This window comes from Sporothrix schenckii (assembly GCF_000961545.1).
Source record: "Sporothrix schenckii 1099-18 chromosome Unknown Cont49, whole genome shotgun sequence".
NCBI classification, from domain to species: Eukaryota; Fungi; Ascomycota; class Sordariomycetes; order Ophiostomatales; family Ophiostomataceae; genus Sporothrix; species Sporothrix schenckii.
Window position 1 is genome coordinate 3,343,466 of NW_015971150.1, and position 19,346 is coordinate 3,362,811.

General features: G+C 56.3%; 6 protein-coding genes across 6 annotated transcripts; 3 read left to right on the top strand and 3 right to left on the bottom strand.

The window, feature by feature from the left end:
* Nucleotides 1–7,392: 7,392 nt before the first annotated feature.
* SPSK_04859 (chromatin structure-remodeling complex subunit RSC9) lies at nt 7,393–10,929 on the bottom strand (the record flags this gene model as incomplete). Its single annotated transcript, XM_016731621.1, has 1 exon — nt 7,393–10,929. One exon carries the CDS (start codon nt 10,927–10,929, stop codon nt 7,393–7,395), a length of 3,537 nt encoding a protein of 1,178 aa, XP_016583589.1.
* Nucleotides 10,930–11,114: 185 nt separating this feature from the next.
* On the top strand, nt 11,115–11,435 carry SPSK_05714 (uncharacterized protein; the record flags this gene model as incomplete). The annotated part of the gene is made up of 1 exon (XM_016732454.1): nt 11,115–11,435. One exon carries the CDS (start codon nt 11,115–11,117, stop codon nt 11,433–11,435), a length of 321 nt encoding a protein of 106 aa, XP_016583590.1.
* A 705-nt stretch (nt 11,436–12,140) lies between these two features.
* Nucleotides 12,141–13,647, top strand: SPSK_05243 (uncharacterized protein; the record flags this gene model as incomplete). Its single annotated transcript, XM_016731993.1, has 3 exons — nt 12,141–12,389; nt 12,439–12,657; nt 12,721–13,647. 3 exons carry the CDS (start codon nt 12,141–12,143, stop codon nt 13,645–13,647), a joined length of 1,395 nt encoding a protein of 464 aa, XP_016583591.1.
* Nucleotides 13,648–13,796: 149 nt separating this feature from the next.
* SPSK_05540 (uncharacterized protein) lies at nt 13,797–14,557 on the bottom strand (the record flags this gene model as incomplete). The annotated part of the gene is made up of 2 exons (XM_016732284.1): nt 13,797–14,437; nt 14,506–14,557. The coding sequence occupies 2 exons, from the start codon at nt 14,555–14,557 to the stop codon at nt 13,797–13,799; spliced, it is 693 nt and encodes a 230-aa protein (XP_016583592.1).
* Nucleotides 14,558–14,827: 270 nt separating this feature from the next.
* SPSK_05639 (uncharacterized protein) lies at nt 14,828–15,301 on the bottom strand (the record flags this gene model as incomplete). The annotated part of the gene is made up of 1 exon (XM_016732381.1): nt 14,828–15,301. One exon carries the CDS (start codon nt 15,299–15,301, stop codon nt 14,828–14,830), a length of 474 nt encoding a protein of 157 aa, XP_016583593.1.
* A 1,721-nt stretch (nt 15,302–17,022) lies between these two features.
* SPSK_05064 (uncharacterized protein) lies at nt 17,023–19,113 on the top strand (the record flags this gene model as incomplete). Its single annotated transcript, XM_016731817.1, has 3 exons — nt 17,023–17,180; nt 17,266–17,460; nt 17,556–19,113. The coding sequence occupies 3 exons, from the start codon at nt 17,023–17,025 to the stop codon at nt 19,111–19,113; spliced, it is 1,911 nt and encodes a 636-aa protein (XP_016583594.1).
* Between the last annotated feature and the right edge of the window lie 233 nt (nt 19,114–19,346).

Below are 19,346 nucleotides of genomic sequence, written 5' to 3' on the forward strand. Positions count from 1 at the left end.
TTCGGTCGACGCGAGGAAGGCTAGGGAGGCGACCGCGTGGACGTGGCGAGTCCAGAACCGAAAAATCTGCACTGCGGTATTCGGCGTTTCTGGGGGAGAGGTCTGAATACGTGGACTGGATTTGGGGGCATTCGTATCCTCGCAAGCTTCGCCGCAAAGCTCCAAGACTCGAGTGATGGGACTGAGGAGGGTGTGTTGAGGTAATGGATGGGAGGTGTGTGTAAAACAGTGGCTACACGGCGGGCGTGGAGGGCAACGAGGAACGAGGCCTGGCCTTTTGGGGCGTGGATGGAAAATGAGGTCGGTCTGGCCTGGCAGGCAGCTAGCGTGGCGCTGGTGGAGGGTGACAGTGACCTGGATTACTCCGTGATCAGGACGGATTCTGTGGTAACCTCTATTATTAGCGAACAATACACTTTAGTCTGGCAATCTGGAAATAAGCTTTCAGTCGCGACAATGGTCGGATAGACTGGCAAGCGGATAAAGGAGTGAGGACAGCGCTAGACGACCGTCGATGACAGGAGGCTCCAGGGATCGACAAGGATGTCTGCCAGAAAGGAGAGAGAGGGCAGTGAGGGAAAAGTGAAGAGATGTCAAGAAACCAACATGGCAAATGTAATATGGGAGAATCGTTCGTTTCGCTACGAGAAGAAACGGTAGTGACGCGAAAGTGATGAGAAGACGAGGAGGATCTCACCTAGGAACTGAGGGTGTGTCGAGAAAGATTTGACAGCCGGTAGAGGGGAGACTCGAGCTCTGGCTTGGGTCCAACGCTGTGCCATTGAAAGTCAGCAAAAAAAAAAGGCAGGTATGGCACAGGCCCAGGCGGAATGAAATGTGAAATGAAGATGCACCTGGTAACTCCAAAGGTGGGGAGGAAGGGCCACTTTGCACTAACACGGTGAAATATAGGGTGTGAACGTACAAAGTATGCTTAAGGTGGTGGCTGAAGCTATTTTGACGAAAAAGTATGCGGGAAGGACGGAGACGACGAGGATCCCAAAAAGACGAGAAAGAGACCAAGGGGAATACAGGGGTGCGGCTCTCTGTTTGGCAGGTGCGGCCTTTGTTGACGTTTTTGCATTGTGTATTCTACGGGGAAGGTGCGACCGTACTTACTCGATGCCAGACGGAAGCCGCGGAATGGGCAGTTGAGGAAGGCGCAACGGCGTGTGTAGGTCGGCACTACTGAGACTGTCCAAGGACGGGGAATATGGGAAGGAGCGATGAGAAGTCAGAGAGACAGAGAGAGACAGAAGACGGCGAATGATTTGAAAAACACAAAGGCAAGAACGACCAGCCCCAGTATCAAATGAAGGTCCGGTTGTGGGCAGTATTGGGACGAAAGCTTTTGATGGCCCCTTTCTTTCTCCCATCCGCACATTTCCTCTCTTCCCATTGACTTTCAAGCCTCCAAGGAACACATACCAACACCCTTGCTCCTTGTCCCACAACATTGCTTTCTCTAGTGCTTCCATCGCTTACTTTGCTTTGTTTACACGCTAGTAAGGGCGACTTGCACATGAGGACCGCAGCCGTCAGAACACAATGTGAGAATCCCATTGCAAACCGCATTCGAATAACACACTCTAACAGAGCCCCCCAACAAAAGACGCAATCAGTCGAAGAGCCACAAAAGGCAAAGACCACAAGAATCCATACCCCGTAATTACTCCTTACGCGACTATCCGCTTCGCCTGACCGCCCCTGGGAGTGTGGGATGCAGTGCGGGGGTCTCTTGTTTCTGTTGATGCACATTCCTCCTCAGCAAGCAGATTCGAACGGTCATGGGGTTCACCCAGATCGGTCTCGGAGCCAGGGTGTGTGTCTGGCATCACCTTTTGTCATGGCAGATTCGTCTGACCGGGTTGCACGTCACGGAGGGCGTGCGTCGGCATGCGCCGCTTTGTGTGGGCTCTCTCTGCTAAGAGAAGACGACATGGACGGGGTGCATCGATATGATACGCCTGGTGTGGGGGGCATTGTGCCTATCTCACCGAGCTACTCTTGACGGTTTGAACCAGTCTACGGCATATTTCCCTCTTTACAAAGCAGCAAGCTATCGCTTTCGTGGTAAGAAAGCAGCACAGAAAGAAGGCAAATATACGGGTTTCGATGTCACTGTCCGGAACGGCTCATGCCGGGAGAGCTGGCTTGGGTTTGAGTTGGGGAGTCGACCTCACCGCCATGTTTGTTGAGGGACACACTATTGCAGCTTGGAAATCTGCTAACAGAAACAGTCGCAAACCAAAGAGCAACTTTACAGCCCACATCTGTTCTTCAATTTTCGCAACTCGTTCTCGGAATGCAAGGGCTTGGTTGACGTTGCACAAGCGCAAACAAAGAATGGCGCAGGTGCAAGCAAAGTGCGGCATCCAGCATCCGGTGTAGCTCCGCCCCTTTTCTTACATCAAACCATCCTTGGCTCGATGGGTCTCAGTCGGACCTGAAGCAGGAGGCGCATCTTGCAGATGCCATGCAATTTTACAAGCCGGCATATAAGGGTCATGTGAGGCGAAAAAAAATATACATCATGAAAACCACGACAAGGATGTCGTGTACCTTTTGCGGTGTGGATATGCAGCAAAGTGGTGTACATGCATACAACTGGACGATGCACAGCGCACGGTTCGAGACGCACGATGCAAGCATCTGGTTCTGCACAGCGAATCCAGAATGGCTCAAAGGAGGCTCAAAACACGGGGCCACCGGGGTCTAACTCTTGTTATGTGGCGTGTCCCTCAACCCCAGAAGCTCTCCTTGATCCGAAGGCAAGAATCGTCCGCGCCACAAACAGCTTGTCCTTGCCAGACCATGCCACACTTGCGTACCTTGTGTCAGTATCACATTTGCCGACAGGCACCATCAGCCTTATTTGCTTGCGGAAAGAGGCGACATCTGCATTTTGGTGGCTAAGACAAGTTCACACAGTCGTGGCCATTATTCGTTAACATCCGCCAGCTAGGAATACCCTTCTCGCCCCGTTGCGTTCTGAAACTTACACGCAAAAGCTCGAATATAGTTCTACAGAAGACATTTTCAACAGAAACCTGGCCTGAGAGACCACGAAGTCGGGCGGGACTCCGCTTTTGTTTTCTACCGCACTCAAGAACCACTGACTTACACCCATCCTGTCATATTTCGTACACCTCTGCTCCAAATGGCAATCTCCGCCTGACGAATGGCAATCTCTCACAGAGCCACACGGCCATCGGAGGAACGACCGAAACGACAAATATACGAAGCTGCACCCCCTATCCTTTTGTTTATTTTTTTTTTAAAAAAAATAAGGGAGGAAAAACAATGGACTTCGCCCGATAAACGCAAGGGGGCCGCAACGCTACGCTGCGCAGGAGAGCTACTGCACGTCGGCTCTGTTCCGCCCGGAGCCCTTCCCCGCGATGACCAGGCCAAAGCAAGTGTTCAAAATTAGTTACCTCTCAGTATGGGGTCTCACACAACCAGTGGTGTTTGGGCATGCAATATGTGTTACGTTTCCACATTTCACCCTGTCTTGGTCTGAAGAGGCGGTGTGAAGAGAAAAAAATCAACAAGTGGAGGAGCTACCAATTGGAAAGCACACACAACAGTGGACAAGACGGACCCGGTGAGTGGCTAACCAGCAGGAGGCGATGATCCGATGACAAGGAATGCGAAAAGAAAGACAGGAAACAGCACCCCGCTCTCCCGTCATCTGCATTGGGGGTATGTCCGTTCGAGGAATTCAACGCGAAATCACAAGGCACCAAGGAAGATTGTCAGTGTAAGTACGATTTAGGAGACGGTATGCAAAGGAAAAGAAGAAAAGGGAGCAGAGGAGAAGAAAGGGGTAACCAGACGGCGCGAGTGACAAGTCACGCCAAGGTCGACGCTAGTTCAGCGCCGGCCGTGCTATTTTTACCGCCGTTCTGGTAAGTACGGTGAACAAGTCAATTGCAACTTCGGGGCGCACCAAGACAGATTCCTCAACAATATCACGAAATACGAGCAAGCTCTACAGGCACGGCGGTTGGTTTCTGTGCCTTTGCAGCACATATCGAAAAAAGAGGATAGGAGCCGTATGCTAACATGTTTTTCAGACAGAGAATGCCCGATCGAAAGACGAAGCGGAAGCTGTGCTCCAGTAAAAATGCTGCCAGCTGCATTACCCCTGCTGTGCTCCGCAAATTGTTAACTCTTGAGAAGGAAAGGGATATAGTGCAGTGGAATGGCATATTGCAGAACATGTGCCAGGATGAACCAAACGACTGGACAGGAGACCATTGCAGCCAAACCAGTCACAAAGCACAGTTGGGCAGAAGGAGGAAGAAAAGTACACAATCAGATCATGGAACACTCGAGGCCCTTGGCTAGTGCTGATCTGACCCTCCACCACCTTGCCCAGACACGCCCACTCATACCAGAGCTCTGTTTGCCCTGTTAGCTCCCACCCTGCCGCCGGTGAAGCCTGGGAGTGTCCTGCACTGTGGCAATGGAAAGACGAAGGGGCCACTGGGCTACAAAATACGCTTGGAAGCCGAAGCATTTGCGGGCACGCTTTGGGCTGGGGACAAACGGCTGTCACCACTCATCTGCAAGTCCGTTCTTCGCCTTTCCTTCTCGGATGCAGAGAAAAATAAAAGCAGAGAAAAAAAAGCAGACAAAATGAGACATCAGTACGGAGCATTCCCCCGCTTCCTTTTCTCTGGCTCTGAATAGGGAAGGCAATCTACTGATTGGCTGCGTCAAGAAGACGGAGGGCAGGCAAAAAGCTCGGATACCCATTCAATCAAAGCTTTATCGGAGCTCATGGATGTGCTTTTGAGGGTGGGGGGGATGCTGCGTCTCTGCGTCGCCATCCACCCACGAAGCTCACACCTTTTCAATTTTGTGTTTTGCTTTCTTTCTGTCCACTCCTTCCGTGGCCTTAGCTGATAAGCAGTTTTTCTCCCTTGAAGAGAGGTGGGACAACAGATGGCGAGGACAACACAAAATCACACATCATTACATACTCGATTCACTCGGCCAGGCATGCATACACGAGGAGCGTTTTGCTGTGACAACATTAGCTTGCCCCAATCGGGGGCACGCACATATCAGACGGAGGGAAGGCCAGGCAAGCGGAGGTGCTTCACGATGAACTCGGCAAGCGTCGCAAAAAGAAAAGCTTCGAGAAGTTTGATGTCGGCAGAGCATCCATCTTTCCTTAAGGGCCCCGTCAAGCATACGCCATCGGACCCCCACACAATCACAGTCCTCATTTTTGCGTGTCATACGACCTTGGTCGTTGTGCTTTGGTCGCAATGTGGCCAGTGTCTCTGTGATGGAAAGAAATCTACTCGACACGTTCGACTCACCCCTTCCCAACCTTGACTGGAGACAGAGGGCATCTTCCTGGTCCTCCCCTCTTTTCCTGCACGCCCCTCTCAGCATCTCGGCACCCCCAGTTTCCACCACACACACCCAACAGTAACACAGCGTATCACACACTCCCCCTCCAGATAGGGAGGAAAAATGCAAATTTTCTCCAAATGGGCAGAAAACAGCGAAAGAAAGAGAGATTGGAGAGCAACGCGACTGTGCAATTGCGCAAGGAAACGACACGAAAAAGAAAGGACAACAAAAGATACCGAAGCGAGGACGCACGGAGCAGGGGAATCACAATGCAAATCATGTCCACGGGGCCACAAACAAGACACGGGGGAAACACCGAAACGGTAAAGACAATGGAGCTCTGATCGTCTCATCATGCGGCGAAATTTCGTTTTTCATCTATTGCTTCCATCGCTCTTTTCCCGTCCTAGTCTGGGCGAAGCTCTCTTCACCGAAAACGGACATGGCAGCACGAAAGCAAAGATTGGGGGAGGACGACATCCCCCTTCCCCTACCCCTTCCAAGAAAGTGAGGAGAGAAAAGGAAAATGAAGAAGGATGACAACGAGTAAAGAATGGTGAGTGGTGAGTGGGCTCGCAGATGGGACCAAGGGTTCCGATACCAAGGGTTCCGATTCTCTTCGACGGTCGGTCTCTTGGATGTCGGAGTCGGCCTCCGTCCTCTCTCGTCCGTCCTCGCCCTCTCTTATGAAAGTCGATCTTGCCGTGTGCAGTTGGGTCGACGTTGGACTTTGTTGTTTTGGCAGCTCGTCTCGTTCGCCGCTGATGAGCACAGGCTCTATTTGGCACAGCGAGGAAGCAACATGTTGCCCCAACTGCCTCCACAGTCTGTCTTCTCGCCGGGTGTCGTTGTCGTTGTCGATTGTCGATTAGAATGGTGCTCGTCGTGTCGCCACAGAGGTTCCCCCGGATTTTGATTCGAAAAACAAACTTTTCAGATATCGCTGCCGTTGCTTTGTCACGTTTCTGCTTTTACAGGATACACGCCCCCTCTCCGAATTGCCCCTTTTGGCCGCTGACACCCACCAACCCGCCACGAACAAGGGCCTAGGCCTGGCCGAAGACCCCCTTTGCCGGACCCTTTCTGGCATTTCACGATCTTGTTTACCCCATATCAGCAAAAGATCGTGAAAGACCACAACAGAGATAAGGCACAACAGCGCGGCAATCTCTGCGGCATTCACCTGTGGCCAGTTCCGTGCCAGTCATCCTCCCGTCCCAGGTGCCATGCTCCCGGGAGCTGCGAATTGCCCAGACTGCAACGCGACGATGCGCACGCCCTCCTCCACGGGCCAACCCGCACCGTCGAGAAGACGAAGCCGGTGTTTCTAGCGCCCCTCTTCACGATGTTTTTTGTGGTATTTTAGTGATTCTTTTTCGTCCTCCCCTTTCCCATGGCGCCGCCCCATTCTTGTGTACAATCTGATTCAAGCGCCGTCGTCCAGCGCTGCGACTGAATTTACCACGCGATCGGTCGGACGTGGACGCAGAAAATGTCCGCGGAGACGCCTGCATCGCGGTACTGATTTAGCGATCGTCAACAAATCTGCCCGTAAACAGTGCATTCGTCGGTTCTGTGACATGCACGTCCACACCTTTGTGCTCGCTTTTCTAGGCTTAGACTTTTATTTTGACTGGGAATAATCGTACACGTGGAATCAGAGTAAAAGGTGACAGGAGAGAATAAAACCTTGGGAACAGGCAACCCGAAGTCGAGGACAATTGACAGGCCAAAGACGAAACAAAAAAAAAGGTCAAAACAAAAGTAAAAAGGACAACGTTCCCCTTTGCCAATGTCTCGTAGAACTCCCATCCCACGCTTTCCCACCCTTTTGCAGCAACAATACGTAGACATACGATCCAAATGACGATGACAAAATGACGGAGACTGAAAAAAAAAAGTAGAAAATACGAGAAACAGACAAAAAAACAAACAGAAAAAAACAAGGAGCACAAAATCGGATTAAGCTCCTCAGAACAACACGTTCGGTCCATCTCGGCCCACATTCACCCATGACCATCACACATCCTCGCCAATCAGCTGGAAGAGCGACGCAATGTACGTGGCCAGCGCGCGGTTCTCGGACATGATTTCGTACAGCCGTGGCAGCACAGGCCGGAACAGCCGCTCGTTCCAGCCACCCGCCTCTTGCGCGGCTGCTGCAGCGGCCGCGTCGGCAGGCGAGTGCGCGTGGCGAGCGCCGCCCGCCGCACCGCCGGTGAACTTGGACGACGTCGCCGGCGGCAGCAGACCCGAGGACGAGGACGGCGTGCCCGGCAGCGATGGCTTGCTGCGCTTGCCGGACGTGCCATTGTTCTTGTGCTGTTGTTCTTGTTGGTGGTGGTGGTGTTGCTGCTGCTGCTGCTGCTGCTCCCATTCGTCATCGTCGTCCAACAAAACGACCTGGCCGCGCTCGTCGAGGACGACCTCGGCCTTGGACGCGTTGCGGGCCATGTTGCGCAGGACGAGCACGGCACTGAGCGGGATGCCCGCGGCCTGGGCCGGGAGGTTGGGGTTGCGCTCGTCGCGCATTGTGGCCGTCTCTTCGTAGGCGACGCTGATGGTCTTGGCCGGCACGACGTACGACCGCTTCTGGCGCTTGTTGGGCGTTGTGGCCGCTGCGCCGGTGCCACCACCGCCGCTGGCCACGGTGCCGCCGTTGGGTGACGTGCCATTGGGCGTGCCGTTGGCACCGGTCGAGGCGGCACCGTTTGTACCGCTGCTGCTGCTGCCGCCGGCACCGCCACTGCCCGGCGCGCCGCCCGTCGCCAGCAAATCGCCGTTGCTCACACTACTACGCTGGCGCTGGTGCTTGAGGGGGTTGGACGGCTGTGCGGCACCATTGCTGCCGTCGGCGGGCGAGCCGGATTCGGCAGAGGCCGGCGCGTCCTGTTGTTGCGGCTGCTGCACCTGCTTCTGATTTTGCCGGATGTCCTGCTCCGATTGGACGGCGTGTGTCTTGATGTGCTTCATAAAGTCCGCCAGCGGCATCTTGGTGCCCTTGGGGTACTTGCGGCAGCCCGCCCACAGGCAGCGCACATCGCAGTCCTTCACATTGGCCACCTTGCCGTCGGCGTCCGGTGTCTCGCCCACGTGATCCTGGAGGATGTGCGCGTACAGCTTGTCGGCGGCGCCAAAGAAGATGCCGCATGACGGCGAGGCGAGGGGCGCGGAGGCGGAGGCGGAGGCGGAGGCAGACGCGGGGGCCGCCGACGCCGCCGGCATGCGCCACTGGCAGCGGAAAAACTCTTGGCCTTCGGGGCTGATGGGCCGGCGGCGCGGGCGAATGCCCTTGATAATAAACTTTTGCACCTCGCCCTGCGGCGTCTGCTCCTTTTGGATCTGCGCGCCGGCCGCGTGATAGACGTGCGTCACGTTGCGGATGAACTCGGCGGCGCCCAGCATCGTGCGCCCGGACTGCTGCACGGGCTGCAAAAACGACGACTGGTACGCCTGCCAGATGGCAATCTGCGTAATGGACGAGTCCGGGTCCTCCTCGAAGAAGCAGCGCAGCCACGTGTAGCAGCGCTCGGGCTCGTCCGTGGCCACGAGGCGCGTCAGCAGGTCCGGCGGCAGCGCCAGCACCTCGTCGGCGGCCGGCAGCCTGCGCTCGGGCTGCAGCACCAGCTCCTTGACGCTGCGCTTGGCGCCGTGCGACAGCAGCCGCACGAGGTGGCTGACCAGGCCCTCGGCGCGCACGGCGCGCAGCAGGCGCTCGACGTTGGCCGCGACGGCCGTGTACTGGTACAAAAAGTCGAGGCAGGCGTCCATGAGCTCGTCGTCGTTGAGCAGCAGCCACTGCGTCACGCGCTGCAGCACGCTCGGCGGCACGCCGCCGAGCCGGTTCGTCTCGGCCAGGTTCATCGAGATGCGCCCAATCGCCCGCAGCGCCGTCAGCACCATGCCGCGGTCCGGCGACGCCAGCTGCCGCAGCAGCGTCCGGTACAGCGGGTCGTCGTCGCCGAGCACCAGAAACGGCGTCAGCTGCTCGGCAATGTCGAGCGCGCAGTGCTTGAGCTCGACCACGGCGTCGCGGTCGGGCAGGTTCAGCGCGATGCACAGAAAGTCGCGGCATGGCGCAAAGTCGGCCACAAAGTACGCGTTCTCCGGCAGCGTCACCATGTTGCGCACCGTCAGCGCCGCCTCGGTGATGAGCACCATCTGGTCGGCAAACGCCTCCGTCTGGAGGCAGTCGATGCGCGCGCGCGGCCGCAGCTGCGCAATGCGCTCCAGAATGTCCGGCGTGCCGTGGACGCCGTCCAGCTCGCCCACGTCGTCCGCGTCGTCGCCGCCGCCGTCCGCGTCGTACGACACCGTCCACGCGACGTCGTGGTAAAAGAGGCTGCCCACCTGCAGCGCCTTCTCCACGAGGCCCTCGGCCAGGCCGGGAAACGACTCGAACTTGTACTTGTCGCCCCGCTCGTACGAGATCTTGACCAGGTGGCTCAGCGCAAAAGCCTCCTCCGCCTGCAGGCCTGACCGCAGCGCGCCCAGGCACCGCACGTAAATGTTAGGTCCTTCGCTGCCGGGCGGCACCGGCGGGCGCGCCGCAAAGCGGCTGAGCGACACGCCCGACGCCTGCAGCCGCTGCAGCCGGTTCTGCTGCAGAAACTTGGCCGGCGCGTTGGCCGGCGCCTCGGCGAGCTGCAGCACAATCGGCACCGGCCCGCGGGGCTCATAAGCCTGCACGGCCGACGAGAAGATGTCCGAGTTGGGCGGGTTGTACACCATGGACGCGTTGCGGTGAAGCAATTGCTGCTGCTGCTGCTGATGTGGCGGCAGGCCATGGTGGTTCTGGTTTGGGTGCATGCCGCCACCAAACGACGCCGCTCCCTGTGGTGCTCCTGGCAGGTGATGGTGGCCCGGCGGGCCGTGGTGCCCTGCCGCATGTGCACCGCTGCCGGCCTGCTGCCCCGAGGCGTGCCGTGACTGGCGCGTCGAGGCCGTGTCCGGCTGGAAAATGACACGCTGGGCCGGCGCTTCCCGTAGACCGCGTGACGCGCGGCCACTCAGCGGCGTGCCGTCGGGCCCGGCCGCCGCATGGTCCTGGCGCGTCGGCGTGCCCATGGGGTCGCCCATGCTGCTGCTGCCGGTGCCGCCCATCGGCGAGTCGAAGCCGCCCGACGGCCGCATGGTCGCGCGGTGTCCGCCAAAGTTCTCGAGCGTGCGCGTCAGCAGGCCGCCGCCCTTGGCCGAGATGTGCTCGAGGATCTCGGGCGGCGGCGGCTCCTGCTTGTGGATGGTGGTGATCTCGTAGGCGGCCAGGTTCTTGTAGTAGGCGAGCTTGAGGCTGTAGGCGGCGGACGCCTCGTTGTTGCTGTACAGCTCGAGCGCGTTGACCATGTTGCGCCACGCCAGCTTCTCCTCGCTGATCTTGTCGTAGCCGCCGTGCTCGACAATCACCTTGAACAGCTTGAGCAGGTCCACCGGCGTCTGCCCCACCTTGGGCTCCGGCTCAAAGTTGGTCCCGCGCTTGGCATGGTACTCGCGCAGCTTGCCAATGAACTCGACGTACTCGGGCGTCTGGTCGATTGTGTGCCCCGGCTGCGGCGCCATCGTGGCCACCGGAGGGGGGGGGGGTGAAGGTGGGAGGAGGGGGGAATGTGAAGTAGGAGTGAGGAGGAGGAGGAGGAAGGTCGACGAAATGGAGCTTGGATTCGATTCGATTGGATCAAGTTGTCGTTGTGTCAATGTCGTGATGTCGTGATGATGTGTTGCTGTGATATCTGGCCTTTGGTATCATGTATCGTGGCCGCGTCTCTGCGCGTAGCCGGCCCCGTCCGTCGTGCTCTCTCCGTCGGACGCCGCAAACGCCCGGTGTGGACGCTTCTGCAACCGAGGCTCCAAGCAACGCCTCGTCGGTCTCGACAAATCTGGAGGATCTCAAAACCACGATTTCGCGTTCTGGCGGCGACGACGCTATCGTCGCGTCGACTCGTATCGTTATCGAAAACAAAGCAGCCGTGCGTGGTGGCCGTGCTGCACGCGCGATGCTGGTGCTTGTCGTCGTTGCGCGAAGCGATGGGCCCTGTCGTTTGCGCTTGGAGATGGATGCGTGTTAAAGGGATGCTGGAGACGCGCAGCTGCAGCAGCCGCAAGGCGACGCTAGAATTCGCGAATGTGAGAAATGGCTGCTATTTTTTCGAGGCAAGCGTGGTCCGTGCGGGGCCTGGCGTTGGCCAATCACATTCCGCTATTAGCGCCACACCAATTGTGGCTTTAACGTGGACCGGAGGGACTGAATGGCACGACGACATCCAAGACGGCCAACAACATCCACGACTACGAGTACATTTCCGTGAGAAGAGGAGCCTGACGTTGGCATGTTGACTGTTGGTGCACTTCATATAATAACATACAATAGCATACATGCATATTCAGTGCTATGCCTATGCTGAATGCTCAAAGTACAGATAGTGTCGTACACCATGCAGACAAATCATAAACTGTATGAACAGTTCATTTAGGGCTGACCATCGCATTGACTTACATGGACATCTTACATGTCTCATCGAGCAGTCCTGTATTTGATGAGATACAGTTGTATCAAGATATCCTCTTATTTATGTTTACGAGCTCTTTCCGTTTGCAGATGCAATGCTGCGATTTGATCGCACCTTCCACGAAGCAGTGTCGAGCATCCCCCGTTCCATATTAAGAAGGAACAACAGTTACACCAGAATCTGCCCCTTTTCTTGTCCGAAACAATTTCTGATTCCATCATCTTTGTACTCACCTTGCAAACCTCCTCGCCGACCATCAGCATCATGGCACGGCAGTTCGTCGCCCAGTGGGTCCTCCAAGAGGCCATCACTGAGCAAAGGACAACCATACGGACAGCCACCGCGCCAGTGACACTGCACTTGGAGAGCATTTCCAACAGTCAAACGTCTTCGTCGTTGTCTTCATTTTCTTCCTTTCCGTCTGCACCATCTTCCAATCGACAGCGCGCAGGGCCCGAAGCCGAGGCAAAGCCGTCGTACCGCATCTGTATTGTCGAGGGCTCGACTTTGATAGTAGGTCACACTCGCCGTCTCATCAGGGAGGCACAGCTGACAACCAAAGACAGAAATTGACACCTCAAAACTCAATCCCGGCAACAGCGAAATCCGCATCGTACCGCCAACACGGGCCACGCTGCTCGTTTCTGAGGGGGACGATCCGACCGTGAGCGAAGGCGGGAATGGAGGCCGCTATGGAATCGGACGTGGCAGTGGCCGTGGTATGTCTCAGTCACAGACACAGACTGGCTCGCAACATGCCTCTCAAAGTGTATCACAAAGGGTGAGAACAGACATACAGACAGTCGACAAGCACTCTTCCCATCTAACACAAGATACGTGGTAGAAGAAGAGATCTCTCCTCAAGCTGTGCTTCCTCAGTGTCGGCGATCTCAAGGCCGCGTCCCACGAGTTTATGCGCATCGGCCTTCGATGCACCTCCTTGCCAACACGTGACGGCCGCACGACCCTGAGCAGAACGTCCTCTGTCGTGTCAATGCAGGCCAGCTCACAAGGTTCACAGGAGCGGAGTTCTCCAAACAAAACTGCGCCGGGTCTTGCACGCTCTAGCAGCCTCATCGCCCGCACATCGACGGCCCTTCAGCCGGCTGTGCGGGCTGCGTCGACGGCGTTGGCAGCCGTGCCAGCCGAAAGACGCTCCACTGGTCCTCTGGAAAGCCCCCTCAAGCGGACCTACTCCGACGCACCGCCGGACCTCGCCAATGCTAACAGAATGAAGCGTCGCCAGACGTCTGTTGCGTCACAGACCACATGTTCACCGAGTCTCCTACGTCGCGAGTCGTCGGCTGCGGATGTTCCTATGCAGGACGCTCGACAGCCGCCGCCCGTCAACGTCCCTGCAAGCCGATCTCTCAGTCGGACGTCACAATGGACGGCCTCGAACGACGTGGACGAGCCGCCGCCGCGACGAGAACTGCCACAGTCAGTCACGAGACACCTGTCGCGGACACCGAGCCAGGACACGCGGTCAGCCAGCGCGCATGGTCGCAGAGGCGCCACGGCCGACACGGAAGTGCAGACGGCAGCGCCTTTTGTCGAGCCGGAAGTCGCTCTCCTGGCAGGCATGGACCTCTTCCAAGAGCTGGCCAATCTCAAGGACGGCATGCTCAAGGAGTGCTTGAGCATGACGAAAGCACTGGGCGCCGACGACCACGACGAGGCCGAAGCGCGTCTCGTTGCACGATACGCCATTGAGTTCCAGACTCGCTTTACAGAAATCTGCACGCAGCGGACACACTCATTCTGCATGTAAGGGAGAGAATGGTCTAGAAGTGTATTCGAAAGAGACAAGCTATGTAGCCAAAAACGGCGACACAGATGGCGCTGGCACAAAGATCCATCATATGGGTGGCAAAAGGGAAAGGAATACAATAGAGTGGTTAAGACACCGCGCTGCACCGCTTAACAAGTGAACACCGCCGGGCCGGGGTTCGTGTACGATGTCGGCACCGGGTAGTTGATGTTGATCAGGATACCAGGGTCCGTCGCCTTGTACGCGCCCGGGAACGCCACCAGGTCCGTTGGCGAGCCGCTGCCGCCGCCCGACACCGAAATCTGCCCGCACGAGATGTAAAACTGCGCGCCACCCACGCTCTGCGCCACGTGCAGGCCAATGTGCTCGATGCGCAGCAGGTAGTCGCCGTCCGGCAGACACTTGGGAATCGTCACGGACGGCGTCTTGAGCCCGTTGCTCGACCACGTCAGCGTCTGCCCGCCAAAGCTGGGCTGCTCCTCGTAAATCTTGAACCACACCGCACCCGAACCGTCAAACGACGCCGCCGTCTGTCCGCTGGGCGCCTTGGCCATGTAGAACGCCAGCGGGCCCGGGTGGTAGATGTCGGGGTTGGCCTGGAAGGCAATGGTCCCGCCCGCCGTGACGTTGATCGTCTCAGCCGCCCCCGTTCCCGGGCTCAGCTCGTAGCAGCGGATGTCGTTGGACGTCACGTCTGTGACAGGGCCGTTGTTCTGCCAGTTGACTGTCTTGCGGACGGCCACCCAGTCGCCCGACGACTGGCCGCCCTCGATCAGGGCCGAGAAGGTGTCTACGCAGCAATGGTCAGCAAGGGGACAGAAGGACAGCCATGTCCGGTGGGGAGGGGAGAGAGCATACAGTGGGCATCGACGACCGTAGCGGCGAGTAGAACGGGAGCAAAGAAGCGCATTTTGTTGCTTAGTGGGTAAGAGTTGTTGACAAAGAGCAAAGAATGATTTGGAGAATTCGGGTCAAGGTTGAAGACTCGAGTCTGGCGAATGCTGCGTCTGCCTGTTGGTTCGCATTGCCAAGGAATCGAGGTCATCAAGTCGGCCTTTATACTTTTCGTCCTGGCGTGAACGCTCCACCATCACGTTCAAGAACACCACCCTTTTCGCTCTGCCTTCTCGGGATTCATGGCATAGGAAGTGGTTGCGAGCGCCGCGCCGAAGCCGCGACATCATATGAAAAACGCCTCAAATGCATCGTCGAAAACATGCTCATCCGGGTTAGGGACGGCTTGGCTTTTGCCCTTGCTGCACAACACGTTCGTCTTTTGAGGATCCATACCCTGGGTGGACTCCGCCTCGGAGGGCATCGCAATATCGAAGCAATATACGCGCACCAAAGAAACGGAGCGAGCCACGGCAAAGACGGAAGGCCAAATCTGTGGAGAGAGAGCCGGGGGTGGGGGGTGGTTAGGTGTAGACGCGGAGAACAGGTGCTTGACGTGTTGATGCGATCGACGGAGAAGGGCAGTGGCCGCTCGACTAGCTGGGGAAAATAGATTAAATTTAATATATAGCGATGCGAAACGATCCTGGCGAGCGAGTAAGCCCGACAAAAACGACGTCACGCGGAGAACGGAGGTTGCAGTGACGGAAACTCGGCTCGAAGGTTTGCTGGGGTTGGCAAAAAGGGCAATGAGTGACATAGAGTTTGAAAAGAAAAAAAGAAAAAAAAAAAAAAAAAGAATCAAAATAACGTCGGCCGAAAAAAAAGAAAACTTACAATAGCGCAGCGACAGTCAACAAACGTCTCTTCAAATGCATTGAATGGAATCAAGCCTCATCCACTTTTCCCAGCTCGGACTTGTCCTTTCCCAGATGGGCCATGGATGCGGTTGATGCGTTGTGTTTCACACAGATCGACGGAAGATGGGCAGCCGCTTGTGGCGTCTTCCCCTTGCCGCCTGCAACGTTGGCACCAGGAAATGGCGAGCCCGCGACGGGTATTCTTGCAATCCTTCCGTCTTTCGTGCACTGCCAATGGATGCCAGGAAGCATAGACCACATGCAAGGTCGAGGCGGGCCGAGAACGACAAGAGATCTTCCAGCAATGCGCCATGTATCATCCTAACAAAGACCGTGTAAGACGGCACACCCATGACCTTGCTGTCTCTCGTGTGACGTCGAGACGAGCAGAAATTGCCCGAGATGAAATTGCTCTGTTCGCATAACGAACGTCCCGGATGTTGATATCATTATGACTTTGTCTTCCATTCCATTCTTTTCTTTTCAGCCTTTCTCTGATGGCCGCGAGTACAACGAGGCTGACGTCGCTTGTTTCGAGTTGACGAGAGGACGGATGCAGCAGAAGAACAGCATCGATGAAATCAAAGGCATCATATTCTGTTGTAGATCTTGCCACGGGCGGACTGCCAGGCTTGACCGATGTGGTTGCATCTTGTGGACGCCTTTCACGGACACTCGGCGTTGCCACTTGTGCGACATCATGAAATCCAAAGGTCGTGTCCGTCGTCCATTTGCCCTTTTGCGTCTTCGCTTTTGATGCGTACTCCAAAATTGAGTGCACAACAAGCGCCCGACCGGCCGGCTCTCCAGTTTTGGAACAGTCGTAGAATCGTAATATCGACGCTCAGAAAGGTCGCTTATCGCGTCGTGATTGGGTAGACAGCAGGTTTCTTGTCGTGCGGCGGCAAGCACTGCAATATGGCGGCAATAGGTGTGTAAGGCTCCTGATTTGTCGACATCCGGCCTCGTGCTCAGCATCATAGCACACAAATTAGGGCCGAATACACCGAATAGACGACAACATATCTCTTTTGCCGTGCTTTCCCTATTCTTTGTGTTGTGGTTGCTTGCTCCCCTTCGTCTTTCGCTCACCCACTGTCTTGGACCGTGTGGCGTTGTGGCCATGGTGTCTTAGGCCCGTGTTTTGTGTTTGTGTGTCTTGCTGCGGCCCAGCTGACATCCACCGAGGAAGGATGCACATGTCCTCGTGCGAGGCACTGGAGCGTTTCTTGGCTCGACTCATTTCTTCATCGTTTCTTTTCTCCGCGGGTCGCGTCTCGTGTTCACAGTCTTCTTAATTTAGTCGGAAACTTGTCGCCAGATATATGGACATGGATTGTTTCTCTGTACCGCGCTCGTGTACAAATGTCATTTTTGTAGAGCCGTCCTATGGGCGGGGGCAAACAGAACTTGATCTCCTTGCGTGTCTCTGCGAGCTTCTGGGCGGCCACGAGCGGCTGAAATGTTGTATCTTGTGTGTCAATTTCGATCGCAGAAGAGTGATATATAGCCAGACGGTCGGGATCGGCCCCATTTGGCGATGCTCTCGGTCTTCCTACAGCATCAAATTCAATAGCCATTTCTGGAGATCCTGCCTCTCAAATTCCTGACATTGCCGAAAATGCAGACCCATCTCACCCATTTTGTCGTGTTCTTCTCGCTCGTCGCCCTTGGCATGTCGAGGCCTCAGGCTACTGAGGCAAACTCCCCACCATTGCCCATTCTTAAGCTTCCGTACGCATCGTACAGGGCATCCAGTTACAACTCTGACGAAGACATGTGAGAGATATCCTCCTTCCTAGTGACGGAGGAGCCCCATCATTGAATGGCTCTTGTCTCTCGTTCTCACACTGCCATTCCTCAGATACATCTTTTCCAATATCCGATATGCCGCGCCGCCGGTCGGTGATCTGCGCTGGGCAAAGCCGGTGCCACCGCTGAAGAACAGCACACTTCAGGATGGAAGCTTTGGCCACGCATGCGTTCAAACTGCCGTCAAGAACTTGAATGTACTCGGCCCCGGGAACAGGTTTCCCCTGGGGACCGCAATCGACCAGCTGTAAGTGAGGCGGCACCTGTCGCCGAGTCATTTCTTTCCTCTCTGTGCGTCCGTGTGTCTGCCCATATCGACTTACATCAGTCCTTGGTTTTAAGCGTTTCTGGCATTCCGGTCCCCTTGTTTAACTCTGGCAACGAAGACTGCCTCTTTCTTGATGTGTCTGTGCCAGGGAAGGCCCTGAGGTCGCCATCCACGTCCAAGCTCCCCGTCGTCGTTTGGTTGTATGGTGGTGCCTATGTTTTCGGTAGCAAGGACAGTGCCCTTCCTGGCTTTCCGTTCTACGACGGATCCGGCCTCATCAACCAGTCCGGCGGCGAGATCATCTTTGTCGCCATGAACTACCGCCTCGGGGCGTACGGGTTTCTGGCCGGTACCACCATGGAGCGAGAGGCCCTCCCCAATGCAGGTTTGTGGGACCAGCGGGCGGCGTTTCAGTGGGTGCACGACCACATTTCCTTGCTCGGCGGTGATCCCACGCAGGCCATAGCCGTGGACGAGTCGGCCGGTGCCGGCTCGCTGATGCACCATCTCGTGGCCGGGGGCGGCACTCTGGATCCGCTGTTCAAGCGCGCCATCCTCCAGTCGCCGGCGTACCAGTGGATGTACGACCGTTCAGGGACGGTCGAGGCGACATTTCAAGCGTTCGCGAAGCTGGCAGGATGTGGTCAGAGAGGGAACGCCAGCAGCACGAGCAGTGAAAAGGAGACCATCCAGTGTCTGCGAAGCGCGCATCCGGACGCACTCCAAAAGGCCAACAAGGCTCTCATGGACACCGTACCAGCCGGGTCCTTTGCTGTGGGACCAACAACGGACGGCTCTTTCATCCGGCAGCTGCCCGTGCTGGAGTTGACGTCGGGCAACTATGCCAAGGGTGTCGAGGCGTTCTTGCTGTCGCACTGTGCCGAAGAAGCGACGCTGTTTGTGACCGGACGTGACTCCACGGACGCGCTCTTTGCCGACTTTCTCCGTGGTACCTTTCCCAACTACACGCACTCAAACGTCGTGGAGAAGATTCTCGAGTTTTATCCACCCGTGGACAACACCACCGGTACGCCCGTCTATAGCAGCGAGTCCACCCGCTATGAAGCGTTTTTGCGCGACAGCTGCTTCACCTGCAACGTGCGCCACCTCAACGAGGGCGTCGGCGACAACAGAGTCTGGAATATGCAGTACTCGGTCACGCCCGGCTGGCACGGCACAGACCTCCTGCCCATGTTTTTCAACGCGCGCGCGCGTGTCGATCTGTCCAGCGATGTACTCAAGGACATCCTGGAACTGCTGATGCCGGCCGCAGGCATTTTGTTGTTTGGTTTCAGCACAGCGTTGCAGAGCTACTTCGCGTCGTTCGCAACGGCGGGCAATCCCAACGCGCATCGCGTCGTCGATAACTTCCCAAGCACGATCCAATGGGACCACCCGGTGAGCAATTCGAGTGGCGAGCAGATCATGGGCGTGCTCAATATGGGCGACTTTCGGTTCAGCATAATCAACGACACGCAGAATGAGAAGACGCCCTGCCACTTTTGGCGCAATGTGGCGGCGGCTGTGACAAACTTGGGCGGGTATGCGCCACCGGGTGCCATTGTTGAGCAGACGCTGGTCAAAGCGGACAACGATCCAAGCGCCAACTACGTTGGCGGTAACCGTCCGTAGGATGAAGGATTCTTAACGTGAGCAGGTCGTAGAACGTTCATATGCAGAGGGGAAGTGTCTCGGAGGCTGAGATTGATAAAGCTGTAAAGGATCTTTGGGGAAGAATAAAGGTAATATCAAAATAAGCCGTCACAAACGATACGTCTTGACATCCAAGAGGCTCGAAGAGGCAAAAAAGGCAACATGGAAAGGTAAAATAAAATCATAAAAATGAGTACCGATGAAAGTTTAAC